Source organism: Sprattus sprattus (genome assembly GCF_963457725.1).
Source record: "Sprattus sprattus genome assembly, chromosome: 3".
Classification (NCBI taxonomy): Eukaryota; Metazoa; Chordata; class Actinopteri; order Clupeiformes; family Clupeidae; genus Sprattus; species Sprattus sprattus.
Window position 1 is genome coordinate 42,561,316 of NC_137922.1, and position 14,899 is coordinate 42,576,214.

Genomic DNA, 14,899 nt, shown 5'->3' on the forward strand with positions numbered 1-14,899 from the left:
AAAGAGGAATAAAAAACAAGTAGCATGTTAGCCAGCTAAAGGGGACAGTCGTGCAAAGTTGGTCATAATGCTCAACCAGGTGGACAAGATAATCACCCCCCTCACACCCTATGTTTGTGTGTGTGTGTATGTGAGTGCTACGTGCGTGTGTGTGTGTGTGTGTGTGTGTGTGTTAGCCTGTTGAGTCGCCTGTTGCTGGTCTGGTAATCCCGGTGCAGCTGCCAGCGCCGGTGGGCTGGGGAGGGGATTAGGTCGGCAACCTTAAGGCAGCGTTCCGGCAGTCTTCAGGCAACGTTAAGTCAGGGGCCAGCTTGCTAGACAAAAGGCTCAAGTCACGAGCCGAGCAGGGAATTAGCCAGCCAATGTAGGTCAGAGCCAATCACACACACACACGCACACACACACACACACACAAACACAAATTGGCATGGTACCCACGGCACCATTTGCCACCATACGCACACACTCACATTTAAGCTGGCTACCCAGTTTGATCCCATGTAAACACATCAGAACCCAGTGTGTTGCTCTCCCAGAAGTATACTCATGCTTCATGCACTGAGTTCGAGGTGTATGACCTGAGGAAATGCTGAGCTATGCGCTAACTGGTCTGTTAGTGTGTGCACCCAGTTGCTTTTGTGATCACCCACTCCCCTTTAAAGCAGGAAAAAGGTTAAGCCTGCACTAATGGAAATGGTAATAGGATGGTTTTCTTGTAATTATTTAATGGCTTGCACTGTTGCCTCCTCATGAATGTCTTGCCTGTTAGCGAAGGGTTTTATTCGTGGCTGATTCAAACATACATAGATCAGGAGCATATATTTGGCTCACAACACGTTGGTGTAACTGGATAAGAGAAAACTAAACCCCCCATGCTTTAAACTGTTACCAAAAGCTCTCATAAATCTATTGGGACCTGTCTTCTTGACTTAAAATACGACCAGGCTGGAACAGATGAATCTGGATGATAGGCTGCCTCTTTTAATCTCCACACTCCCAGTAGCAGGGCAGTGAAAGGCCTTGGCTGGGGCCAGAGAGGAGCATATATCACTGTAGCGTTCCTCACTTCAGGGGCCCTTTGTTCTGGTGTGGGGAAGGGGGAGGTGCTGGACGGAGAGGTCCTAGTTGGGGTGGGGGTGGGGGGGGGGGGGGGGGGGGTAAAGGCTGTGTGTGTATGTGTGTGTGGGGGGGCTTGGGTGGTGTAAAGGCTGTGGGTTTGTGGGGGGCCTGGGTGGGGTAAAGGCTGTGTGTGTATGTGTGTGTGGGGGGGCTTGGGTGGTGTAAAGGCTGTGGGTTTGTGGGGGGCCTGGGTGGGGTAAAGGCTGTGTGTGTGTGGGTGGTGCGGGTGGCCGGTGGTGGACGTTGGACTGCATGTAATTACAGCCTGACCCCCTCCTCTGACATGCTAATTGTACATTATTCGTCAGTAGGAGATACGCCTCAAAACTCACTACAAAACAAAGACACAGCACACTGTACACAGAGTCTACATCCTTAATGCGTGAGGTCATACATGGCATTAATTCCCTGGGAAGTGAATTAAAGATTCAGAGGTGTCTTTTATGCCCCACAAAATTACAGTAATGAATTGTGAAGAGTTGCAAATACAGGCTTTCCGGACAATGCTGTCTCTGTTGAGATATTCCATGCAAATATTGCTCGTTTGGACTGCATACAATTATAAAAGCACGATCTTGCATCACTATCACTGTACCTATGCTGTACTCTCCGGATGGCTCTCTGATTCTCTGAGAGGTGGGGTTTTCCTTGTGTCTCAACACAGAAAAACGTCTTGTGAAAAAGGGAAGACCAGCCCATCTGGATTCCTCGGGGGTGAGAGGGTTACAGCCGTGGCTATCCGAGTTTTTATGACAGTCCTCCTTTAGTCACCGGTGAGCATCTTGCATCCTGTGCAGGTGCCTCTACCGGCCAGACCAACTGAACCAGTTGCCCCGCATACTGCCAGCAGTCCGGATTGGTATGTCAACAGGGACAGCAGAGACAAAAGAGACGGTCATGATGTGTCTAAAAATACCTGAAGGGTGTTTCAGGTGGCATTGCGGCTCTCTCCTCACTGATGTTGCAAAGTTTCGAGTGAGACTTAAGAATCAGCACCATCTTCAGAAGTTTCGAAAACAGATTTCTGTAACGCCCTTGGTCTCGTCTCAGTGTTCCAGACCATCTCTGCCCCGCTGCATTGTAATTTCTGCTGCTGAGAGATGTGGGCGAGTAAATCAGCACCCTCCGTTCTCCAAGTTCCCCTGTTGAAACCATCCTCAACTGACAGGGTGCACTTTTCTGCTCAGCTTGTGCAGTAGTTGGGGGTTGTGGAGACGGCAGAAGGTACGTGGAGTGTATTTTTGAAGTGAACACATCGAATGGGCTTAGTCTGCTTGGTGGAATGCACCTTGTGTGCACCTCCATTGGGTGTGTGTGTCCCCCGGCTATCCAGCCTATGATGGAGCAGCTTTGGACAATGAGGTTGACTCTGGGGTCAGAAGGAGAGTTGGAATGTGACCTTCTCAGGCCTTTGAAATGGTACGGGAACGACAGACGTGATGATGAGATTTGCCACTTAAATTTTAATTGACCAGCAGGAACACGTTCAGATGGTGAGCATAGGGGGGGTTGAAGTTATCGTGGGAATTAGGCCAACTATCCACGTTCAAAAACAACAAAGAACAGCCACTGTGTTTGGGCTCTCTCTAGATAAGCCAATGCAGAGACTTTGAAACAAGGCCTTATATTAAACAACATTCCCCCCGCAAAAGTTGGTTTATTCTTCAATATACATCCTCCCCTTGTAATGTTTACGTGCAGTTTCAAGTCACGCTCAAAGCCCCAAAGCCGTCGGAGGTTAACGGTTTACTTGGTCCAAGTGCAGTCACTGGCATTACTCTTTGGCTTTGGCTGCTCCGGGCCTCTTAAGAGTCTGTCTGTCGCACTCAACAGGCTTTGGCACGATATCAGAGGCCCAGCAGAGCCGTTGCCAAGGAAACTAGGCATTCTGCCGGTGAACTTTGTGCAGCGCACACAGATTGTGCGTGACCTCAGTCGACGCAACGGGCCGATACACAAACGTTTCCACGGAGCCAGCTCAGCAGGCAGTGCGAGGCGGTAAACACAGGCGTCCTAGCTTCACACGTGAAACCAAACCTGACTCTCCTTCTCCTCCCGTACTATTGGGTTTTCATAAATATTCTGACAGTCCCAGGTTTAATCCTTAGAGATTTAAGGGTTTTAATTTCTCTGTCTTACCTTTGAAAGTAATTAATTTAAGTTGTAAACTTGATCCTATATTGTCTTACATTTTCTCTTACGGTAATTCTTAATGTATATAAAGTTTGTCTTACACTCCTCAAATATTTCACGAAGAAAGTCTTTAGCCTTTAGAGTATTATAGGCTGCGTTTATGCTAGACCTCTCACGTATTAAACACAGACAGAAAAACCTGAATATTCAGAAATATTCAGGTTTATTTTGCTGCAAAGTTTACTCTTTGACACTTAAGGACTACAGCAGTTGTATTATGTTCTAATATCACTATATCTCTGTTGTCAGAAATATCTTCAGGTGGGTGATTTAGAAACACTGGTCCTTAGCTCATGACCTTCACCCTCCAGACAAATTCTTTTGACCTTCATCAGTAGCACTCAGCAGTCCCAAAGGATCATAAATCACCCTGATTAGGGAGTTATCCCACCAATTACAGGTGAACTAAATATGCAATTAGGTATTCTTTAAAGTATTCTTTCTTTCAGCCAAACTAGGTTAACTACAGCCTAGAGGAACTTCACAGCACTGTTTTGCTTAACCAGATGTCAAACAAACGCCTACTCCACCCTGCCGTTGGCATTCAGAGCCCATACATTAACACATGCACCTGTCTCGTCTGTGAAGACCTGACACACACACACACACACATGCACACACACATACAAACACATAGGGAGAGACAGACTCACAACTTTACAGCACTGTTAAACAGATGCCAAACAGATGCACTCAAATACCACACCACTCTAAATGAGAACCAGAACCCCATGCTTTGACACATGCACCTGTCTCTCCTCTGAAGAGCAGAGGGTCTCGCACACACATAGAGAGACATACACACACACACACACACACACACACACACACACCCCAAAGAGAGCTTCTGCTTTTGAGGGCCTCACTGTTGAAAGAACCTTAAGATCTTAATGGAATTCAGGCTGTGTGGGGCGGGCTTTGATGAGTGATTGGCACATCGAAAAAACCTGGCACAGATTTTCACAGAAGCATGGAATATGTATCTGTGTCAGAGCCCCGTTCCACTTTCTCTCGTGCACCCTGAGATGAGAGACAATCTTTTAGAAAGTCCCTAGTGTTCATTGTCATTATCACCCAATTAGTTCCCAGTCAGAGCTGATTGAAAAAAGCCAGCCAATAGGGGAACTTGTGTGGAATGGAACCCAGTCCCAGGATTCTGGTTCCAGACTTTTGTGAGTACCTCAGTGTATGAGTGAGTATGTGTGTCTCTCTGTGTGTGTGTGTGTGTGTGTGTGTGCATGCATGCATGCTCGTGTGTGTGTGTAATCGGTGTGGTGGTTCCCATGCATTCAGATGGAAATGTGTGGAGAGAAAGGAGCCTGAACTTGAAGGATTTTAAGAGTAGCAGGGATACAGTGAGACAAAACCTTTTTTCGCCTTGAAGGAGAGGAATGCATTCATTTCGAGTTCCTTAAGGTTGTGTACTGGATGCGTGCGGATGTGTCTATGGCAGCTGGGAGGACAAGTCTGTGTGTACGCGCTAACAGGTGGGTGAAAGTGCAGTGGTTGAGCTTTTGAACACACACACACACGCATCACAAACACCCATGCTCCCAACTTCTTATGATCGTGCTGCTCCTTCGAGTGCCTTTCAGTTGCGACTCCTCGATTTCGCCGCACATCTCACTGATGTAAATTGGGCTCTCAGAGTATAATGGTGTCTGCAATAGTATGCATCTCTGTTGGGCCGATCTCATTAATTTCCTGTTTGCCCAGGTTGCTTTTGTGGGCGACGCGTCATGTTTGGTTTGATTAGCCACGGCTCTTTTGAAAAGGAAGCCGAAGTGATTTGTGGAGCGTGAAAATCGTGCCTTTGCCATGGTCTCCAGTGAGCCCTGTTCTCCTTTGTATCTTTGTGTCCCCATACATATGACATGATTTAGATGCTGGCTTGCTGCCATGCCTGTTAAAACAGAGCAAGAGAGCCTAAGGAATACATTTATAGAAGCAAACATGGTTTACAACATGCAAGTCTATCAGTGTAAAGTTGATAGCTTTCTCAGGAATGGTATGTTAATTTATTGACATATTTATGGAAATGTTGAAATGGCTGTCTTTGAACCTTTTTTTACTTGGACCTTAAAATGTGAATGTGTGCTTGTGGAGGATTACTGTAAGGTTATCGGCTGTTTTTTGAGTGTGGTCATCTCCAATTTTGGTTTTGGTTATGCTCTAAGCAAGTTGATTTGAAGTGTATGGTTGCTGTCATCACTTTCAGACTTTCATACAACTAGTGTGTCCCTCTTAGTCTTACCCTCTACATGAAGCCACCTTAACTTGTTGTGAAATCAAAGTTATTTTCACAATATGTATCTGGCTTCTAAAAACATAGTAAGTAGTTTGAGTAAATTGCAATAGTATCGACAGATGTTTTTTCTGGCCTTTTTTATAGACATGAAGTATCCATCAGCAAACATTTTCAGTGCTGTACATTCACTAGGGACAGCTATGTATGCAAACAACACATTTGCTCCTGCTGGTATTGTTCACCACCCCACTCCCACCAACACCCCACTCTTTCCCGGGCCTGCATCCCCTCCCTTTAACGTCCTATGTGAGCCACTTTAGGATCTGTGGGCTGAGGGTTGGACTGAAGGGGGGGTCCCTCTCTCTACAGCGAGAGACCAAACACTGTGCCATGACCAATTTCTTCCACTGCACCCCGAGTGGAAGGCCTCTGTGTGGTCCGGCAGCTGATTACCCATAAGGCCCTTCACCAGGCCATGGCACACATACTAGCAGGGTACACTGGCACATGTAGGGCACCCCCCCCCCCCCCCCCCCCCATTCACAAACACACAGCATATGGCACTGAGGGCACATTCACACGTAGGAGATTCACGCTGAATGCCATTTGGCAGGACCAGGAGAGTGTTTGGTTAAAGTGTCATGCAGGGCTTTACCATTTGTTTAAAAAAAAGATATGTTTTTGTAGGTAGCTAGTTTTTTTATAATATTTAGATAATATAATAGAGATAAACACAACTGTTGTTCCTTGTTTCTGCCCTGGCTTTTCACTATGTAGTTTTGGAAATATGTAGAAATCCTGGGAAAATTTTGAAAAATACATACGTTGGCAAGTTAGATACTCTTTGCCAGCACTATCTGGTCTGTTGGCTGCTGGCAATGCTGTTGGCTGCCAGCTAGTTTGCTCACTAACCACATCCTCCATGTCATATTGTTGCAGTTGTTTCACTTATTCATGGTCTGTAAGGAAAGGGCTTAAGTCCAAGACTGATTAGAGGGAGTAAAAGCTGACAGTAAATGAGTCATTGCTTTATAAGAGATTTTGTGTTTGTGTGTGTGTGTGTGTGTGTGTGTGTGTGTGTGTGTGTGTGTGTGTGTGTCTAAGTAAGGGGGTAGTTGGAGTCTTATCACCTGCTCCTCCTGCTTCGCCCCCACAAACACTCCTCCCCGGTCTCAGCCGGGCTCCCAGCATACACGTCTGCGGTGTGAGCCCTCGTGACAGAATCTTTACATTTGAATGTTAACCACGTAGCTCAGACCCAAACAATGAGAGCCATCATCCCCACTGACTGGACGTGAGTCAGAACAGGTGTGTGTGTGTGTGTGTGTGTGTGTGTGTGTGTGTGTGTGTGTGTGTGTGTGTGATTGAGCGTTTGTATTTCTCAGAATGACAAAAAAGTTTAAATGTTTGAAATTTGATGTGCCTTCGATCTGTTTTGGATTAATCATACTGTTCATAAAGACGAATTTCAGTTGATTGTTCTAGTTTTTGGCAGCTTTGGTCATGTTCATAGGCTAGCGGTATGTGGACTTTACATTGGGTGGCAACATTAAACAAAGGCAACGTACTGCTCAATATCAGCAATTATAGGAAGCATGTTAATTTGGAAGAGATGTTTCCTCTACCCTTGAACTGTCAAACCCATAATGGACTGTTGAGCTGCATAAATTTCAGCGATTTTTACATAAAAATCTGATCACTGATAAAGATTGACTTGTAATGTGGAATCAAATGAAGTGTGTGTGTGTGTGTGTGTGTGTGTGTGTGTTTGTGTGTGTATATATATATATATAGTGTGTGGCATGGTGGTACTGGGTCCTGTTGCCCTGAAGTGGGGTAACACATGGCACTTGGAGGGTGGGTGATGGACTGGGAGTGGGCACACAGAGTAGGGGCAACACTCATGAAGTCACGGCACACCGATGATACTGAACATACTCTCTTATTTCCCAGAATGCATGTCTTTTTCTGTCTGTGTTTGTGAAGTATTCTGAAAGAAGTATTTTGAACTATATCTGAAATGTGTTTTCATTCAAAAAGAAAAGAGTTCGGAAGACATTAAAGGATCAGAGGAGCCATCCACAGATGGATAAGCCTCATATGGAGGAGGACTGGGGGGCAGGTGGTGGAGGGATCAGACAGAACCCCCTACAAGACAGACAGAGAGAGAGAAAGAGAGCGAGAGAGAGGGAGAGAGAGAGAAAGAGGGAGAGGGAGAAAGAGAGGGAGAGGGAGAAAGAGACAGACAGAGAGAGAAAGAGTGAGAGAGAGAAATGGAGACAGACAAACAACCAAAGACCATGAAAGAGAAAACAAAAAGATTAGGCTGTATGAGGAGAAAAACATGGAGGCTTTTGGAGCGGCTCCTTTGAAGACATATGCAAACACATAAAGTCCATACTGGAGGCCATATGCAAACACTTAAAGTCCATACTAGAAGTCATACACAGATGCATTAGGTCCATACAAGAAGCCATATGCAGACACATTAATTCCATACTACAAGCCATACTGTAGCTGAGTGCGGGATTTAAACACTCACCATATTTCAAAATAATTGGGGAAATCTCATAAATCCAGGATATTTTAAGATAGTATACGCAAACACATAACCTTTCTAGCCCCCACCTGTTGCGTAGGTACAGAGCTAAGGAATCATCTCTTTCGTAACTCTGTGCCATTTGGTGCATTTGCTAATCCAGGATTGCTCTTTTAATGAATCAGCAACATTCAAGATTTGTAGAGGTATGAGGTCACTTGTAAAGGGATATCCCCAGGGAAAACCTTGTGACAAATGTAAGAGTAAGTATAGACCTGCAGAGGTAGCAGTAAGGTTCAAATAATCGCTGTCCATACGTCCAGTAGGGACAATTCAGTCGTGAGATGAGAGGAAACAAAGCAAAACTATGGAGTTGTATAATGTTGTAGGAAGTAATTTTATGGATGCTTCTACTAGCAGCCATGGGTTAACACAGAGGTGGTCACAGGCTGAGCCCGACGTTTCCCCATGGTGACCTTATCTGCTGCTTTAACAATACAGTCAACACTCTGAAGATTGATGACTGGGCTCTTAAAACTGAACAACTTCTTAAAACCCCAGCCACTTGTTTCTGATATTCTAAAATGGAGGTCTTATCAAACTGCTTTTTGGAATAGTCTTAGTCATTTTTAAATATAGTTTTAAAATAGTAATACTTTTCAAATGAAAACCATTTTCTCCTGTGTTGTTGGATTTACGGTGACTAGGCTGTAAGGTGTATCAGCACAGACACCACCCTCTCTGAAACAGCTCTCCACAGCACAGCAGTGGCACATCATCTCAATTCTTCAATCCCACGGCAGTAGCGTTGCCTTTTTTAATTCTTCCTCATGTGTGAAAAACGTGCGGTCAGCTTCCATTGGGCAGAACAGCGGGCAGCTTTAGAGGCAGCGACCTGTTTTAGCGTCCTCTCAGGACGCAGTTGTTCACACTGACCGCAGGCAGCTGGCAGCTTCACAGCAGTAGGCTGCTTGCTTGAACTGATGCATGTCGGGCCTGGCATAGATTGCAGTTTGATTCTGCCATATATTTATACCCACATTCTTATTCTTATGTTTCACACATATAATTTTTTTGCTATTGGCATTATATGGTGTCTTCTATTGGCATTATAAAATGACTACTATTTAGGGATGTGTGTGTGTGTGTGTGTGTGTGTGTGTGTGTGTGTGTGTGTGTGTGTGTGTGGGTGTGAGGGTCCTCCCTGGGCCCCTCCGCAATGCCCCCAGACCCCCATTTTTCCACCTCGCTTTGCTTTGAGTGCGGCCATGTTGCCCTGGCTGCTGTGATAGTCCATTGTGGCACGGACAAAAGGCAAAGTCCAGGGCCCCTTTGTGGAACTCCAGCAGTGCGTGAACCCCCCCCCACACCCCCTCCAGACCCTCAATTTCCCCACCACCCCGGGCCTGCACGGCCAGCCAGAAGACACTCACATCCAGAAATAAAGATCAAAGGCAGTCTGACATGCTCTGAGTCATTTTTGTGCTTTTCTTTCTTATGGTAACTGCTCGCGTCCCATGTCTTTGTCTGCGGTGGCAGTGAGTTGGCGTTGGGCTATTGTGTTGGAACTGACCGTTCGGTACTGAAAGGCTTGCATAGGCTTAGGAGCTCTTTTTAACGTTATGCAAGGTCAATGACGTGTATATTCTCTCTCTTTTTCGCCCTCTCTCTCTTTCTCTCAGAGATGACTCTGTTGTCCGCCCAGCCCAAGTCCCTGGACTCCGCTCCAGTCTCAGCGGCCACCACCACCGAAGACCCTGAGCAAAGGATGCTGGAGAAGAGGTCGAAGGTCATTGAGGAGCTCCTGCAGACAGAGAAGGACTACATCAAGGACCTGCAGATGTGCGTGAAGGAGATCATCCAGCCTCTCAAACAGAAGCATGTATGTCAAGATTCCGCACTTCATCTTCCTCATTGTTGCTCATACACAATATTCCAGCTCCCCAATCTCTTTTCTAGTCTCTCTCTTTTTTCTGTTCCTTCCAAGTTCATTCCCTGTGCTTTAATCATTTTGCATTGGGTGGAGTAATAAACCTGAGGGATGCATTACCCTACAATAAATATCAGTGCAGCGTTAATAACCTGTTGTGGTTTATCGATTGTGACCTGTAGGTGCCGAATGTGGACCATGATGGTCTGTTTGGGAACATCGGCTCCGTGATTGATCTCTCCTGTCGCCTGTACAAAAGCCTTGTAGACACAGACTCCATTGGTGAGTATGAGGACCTGTCACTCAATGGTATCTAGTATGATGAAGATGGATCTGGTTCTCTGTATGCTGGTTCTGTGGCTGTCTTTCAAGTGTGCTGAAATTAGTGCACTAATGATGAATGATGTACTTGAGAGGCTGTTTCTTCATTTTAAATTATGATCATGTACAATGCTAACGGAAGATCTGTCATCTTTGGCACTAATATCTCTATTTTTATGTTTTCATGAACATTTCATCAAATGCCTGATTAGTTAAATTTTGAGACGAACTAGATTGACATGTGGCATTGACATCTGGCCCTTTTGTCTTCCAGGGAAAGTGTTCCTGGACTTCAAGGTGGAACTGGAAGAGGTCTACAAGATCTACTGCCAGAACCATGATGACGCCATCTCTCTGCTGGAGAGCTACGAAAAGGACGAGACCATTCACAAACACGTGCTGGAGTGTCTGGAGAAGCTCAGGTAACTAGGCAACAGCTGACCCAGGAAACCCTAGTGGTCTCTGTATGGAAGCAGAGTGCCGAACCCTCAAAATCTGAATACTGCTCCAAAACTGCATGGTGTGGTTTATGATGCATGTCCATGACTACCTGAAACTGGTGTTTCTCTACTATCCACGGGGTATCTAGTGGCAAAGAGGAATGTCTGCCTCTTGTTGTCATGTGTACTTTAACAACAAATGGGGTTGTGTAACTTAAGACCGATGAATTTTGATGTCGAGGTTCATTGAAGTGCATGTGTGTGGTGTTCAACAGGAATGTTTTCTAACAAGACCATGTTTGAAAATGTAACCACTTGAGACAGTACCACAATTTGTGTTGCTTTTAATGATGCTGGTTGAGCTCCAGTCATGTCCTCCAAGTACTTGTGAGTCTATTAGCAGGTGAACATGAAAACTAGAGCACAGTGTCTCACTGACTCATCATTGGGCAGGTCACAAGAGGTCTGTTGATTTGAGGATTGGAAGGAAGTGAATAAAGACTTCAGGAGTAGTAGGCCGGACAAATTGAAAGGTGGACTCCTAGTTTGGCGATATCTGGTAATACTCCTGAAAGAGACCTGGTTATGACTGGTTGGTTATTAAATTAAATGGTATCAAATGGAGTCAGCTGTGTGTCCTGTAGGCCCTCCATGTGTGTTTGGGGGTGGTGGTACTGAGATTAACTTATCTGTTTGCTTTCAAATAATCTAAACCGTTCTGGTGGGTGGACCTTGTAGGTTTGAGACATTGTTTTTGGTCCATTGCATTTTGCAAGAAAAAAGTTTGAAACAAAACAATCTTTTTTTTTCCAAGGATTGTGTGTGTGTGTGTGTGTGTGTGTGTGTGTGTGTGTGTGTGTGTGTGTGTGTGTGTGTGTGTGTGTGTGTGTGTGTGTGTGTGTGTTCAGTAGTCATCAGTCTCCCCAGTCTAGCTTAGTGATGCATAGTACTTAAAGAATGTGCCTCGCCCGGTTTCAGCCCCACCAACCCAACTACTCCACTCCCCTGCTGGTTTCAGTCCGTCTTTCAGCAAGGTGCACGTGTGTTTGTGTGTGTGTGTGTGTGTGTGTGTGTGTGTGTGTGTGCGCACACACACTCCCTGCAGCTCACCTACCACTTAACCTCGCATTGTTTCAGGCTTAGAACCACATCCTTTCTTTGAGGGTTTTTGTTAACTCTTGGACAGGCGGGCCATAATTAAAGCTGCGTTTGGCCCTATACTCCGTCTCAGAGCCTGAACTCCAAACATCCTTTGTGTTGAGCTTTGGACTGAAAATATGTTTTTGAAAACAGATTTGGTTTTTTTCTGAGTGGCTAAGCAACGCTTATGTCTTGAAACTCATGGTTGTTTTGGCTAGATGTTGTGGAAGCGGAGATCAAAATCTGAAGGTTTGAGAGTTGAGGTTAGTGAAAAGGGCTTGTCACTTTCTCCTTATCTGTTTGTGGACATTGGCCGTTCATTTAATCACTTCGGCACTGTCCAAGACACGTGAGTCTGTAGGGACCTGGAGGGTTGAGCTTGTACTTCTCTCCCCATTTGTCTCTCCTGTTTCTCGCTCTCTCACATTCATTTTGTTTCTCTCCCTCACTGGGGGAGCTGCCAGGAGCCAAAAGGTTAGCTCATAAAGGAGCTCTAAAAGTGGGTCGCCAGCGGCACCCGTTGCCATGGCGCCGGGGTGACTTATTAACTTTGCAGGGGTGGACTGCCGTTCTGTTGTTCTTGAACCGTGGCGCCCTCTGATCCCGCCCTGAAAACTTGACTGAGAAGGGTGACTGGGCACTGTGTCGGGCCAATGTCAGCTCTCCCCCCAGACATTCCTTCAGATCCCAGTGCTCTATGCTCTATGCTATATGAACCCACTGATGAAAAGTGGTCTTTGATGCAGTAGTGACTTAGTGTCCACTAGTGTGTGTGTTTGTGTGTACTAGGGAGTTGCATATCACATAGACCTGTGGATACACAAGTAAAAGTCCAGAGCCCACTGCAAAAAAAGGAACAATGGTTCTCGTTGCATAATGATCATATACCAGACATTTGGTCAAAAATGTGGTCTTTTTTTCCAAGCCCTTTAAAGCATTGTGGCGATATTGGTCTTCCTATTCCCCTACTGTTCTTGGAGTTTTAAGATGGTTTTGGTGACATTACGTTGCCTTAGGCCTAGTGAGGAGAGATGATTAATGATCTAGTCATCCTCATTGTGGCTTGTACATTTTGTATATATCAAATGCCTCTACGTTTGGGACTGTTCATGCAGCCTTCGTTGAGCTATGAGTGTGACTGACTGATAGGCTCTACAGTTCAGGTCTTTAAATGCTGAGCGTTTGTTTTCTGTTCTCTCTCTCTCCTCCCCCACCTGGCAGAGCGGTGTATCGCGAGTGGTAAGTCCTTCCAAGCCAACGGCTCTGCATGAGAAGCGCCTGATAAGCATGCTCATTAATCTGCTAACATAACCCAATCCCCTCTTCCTCCTCCTCTGCCATTTCTCTCTCTCTCTCTCTCTCTCTCTCTCTCTCTCTCTCTCTCTCTCTCTCACTGTCTTCTCTAGCTGTCTCTCTCTCACTGTCTTCTCTAGCTGTATCTCTCTTTTTCTTTTTCCATCCTATGTGCGATTGATGGGATTGTGTGACGCTCTGCGTATTTGTGTGGTGTGGTGTGGTGTGGTGTGGTGTGTGTGTGTGTTGTGATGTTACCATCATTCCCTTTGGGTTAAGTGAGCTTATGCTTTTGCCTTCTCATGACTCTGTGTTTTGTCCCTTCCCTAAAAAACTGGCTGTTGATCTTGTGATGTGTGCTGGGGATTTAGAGCATTTGTAGAGGACCACAAGCTTTGATTCGCTGTGCCTCATTCTTTGATGTTCTTTGGTGTGTTTGTAATGGTGGAATTCAAATCATAAGGATTTCCATCAATCTGTTCTATGTTAACTCCATGAAAATTATTTTCTTCCAAAAGAGCTCTTTTTCCATGGCTTCGCCAATACTGGAAGCAAAAATGCTATTGCCATTTGTACACAGCTTCAACACCATTTATATTATTTGTTCACTCTCTCATACCTCTAAAGAAATTATGAACACCCCTTTTTGCTAAACAAATATTGGTATTAGTATGTTCTATTCTAACTCTCTGGCCATTGCCGGCCATTACAGTTTTTTCTAAACCTTTGTTTGGACTGAAGTGTTTTTGTTTTGACTGAGTTTCACATTAAGGTTGAAAGGGTGTTTAAGTTTCTGTGAGCAGGGTGAGAGAGTCTGTGTACTATGTGTGGATTTCTATTGTTGAGTTCATAACAAAGCCATATAACCTGGCAATGGGTACGTCCTTCATTTCATTCTCTTGCTTTCCCTTTCTCTTTCTCTCCTTCCATCTTTCTCGCCCTCTCTCTCTTTCACAGGGGCAAGACAAACTACATAAACCTGGGTTCGTTCCTCATCAAGCCGGTCCAGAGGGTGATGCGCTACCCTCTGTTGCTGACGGAGTTGCTCAACGCCACGCCAGAGTCGCACCACGACCGCGAGGAGCTTGTTGACGCTGTGCAGTCCATCAAGGAGATCAATGTCAACATCAATGAGTACAAGAGGAGGAAGGACCTTGGTAAGATTTGTGTGTGTGTGTGTGTGTGTGTGTGTGTGTGTGTGTGTGTGTGTGTGTGTGTGTGTGTGTGTGTGTGTGTGTGTGGGAGTGAGTGAGTCATGTCTGTGTTTATGACAAAAAGGAAGTGGTTATCAAAATTAAATCAATGTGGGAGTGCAAGTTTAAATGACATGTCGTTGTTAACACTTGACAAGTTTTTAGTGCCTCACTTTACCTCAGTATATGGCTGCGTTAGGCCCTATAGCAGCAGGTCTGACGCTAGTGCGCCCTCTTCTGTCCAACAGTGGTAAAGTACCGTAAGGTGGACGAGGACACTCTCATCGACAAGATCTCCAAGCTGAGCATGCACTCAATCATAAAGAAGTCCAACCGCGTGAGCAGCCACCTCAAACACCTCACTGGCATCTCCCCACAGGTGGGCATCTTCATCACCACCATCATCATCATCATCATAATTATCACCTCAGCAGGAACCACAAGCATCTCCACAACATTAGGGTGATGCTGTGTGGTGCCCAA

General features: G+C 45.5%; 1 protein-coding gene across 1 annotated transcript in view; it reads left to right on the forward strand.

Annotated features, from left to right (window-relative positions):
- The window catches only part of dnmbp (dynamin binding protein), a 52,230-nt gene that overhangs the window by 32,644 nt on the left and 4,687 nt on the right, over nucleotides 1-14,899 (forward strand). The window contains exons 5-10 of the mRNA XM_080836004.1: nucleotides 9,782-9,981; nucleotides 10,212-10,311; nucleotides 10,625-10,772; nucleotides 13,152-13,169; nucleotides 14,181-14,380; nucleotides 14,665-14,795. Coding sequence (XP_080692130.1) covers nucleotides 9,782-9,981; nucleotides 10,212-10,311; nucleotides 10,625-10,772; nucleotides 13,152-13,169; nucleotides 14,181-14,380; nucleotides 14,665-14,795 — 797 coding nt within the window. The remainder of the gene's footprint in view (nucleotides 1-9,781; nucleotides 9,982-10,211; nucleotides 10,312-10,624; nucleotides 10,773-13,151; nucleotides 13,170-14,180; nucleotides 14,381-14,664; nucleotides 14,796-14,899) is intronic.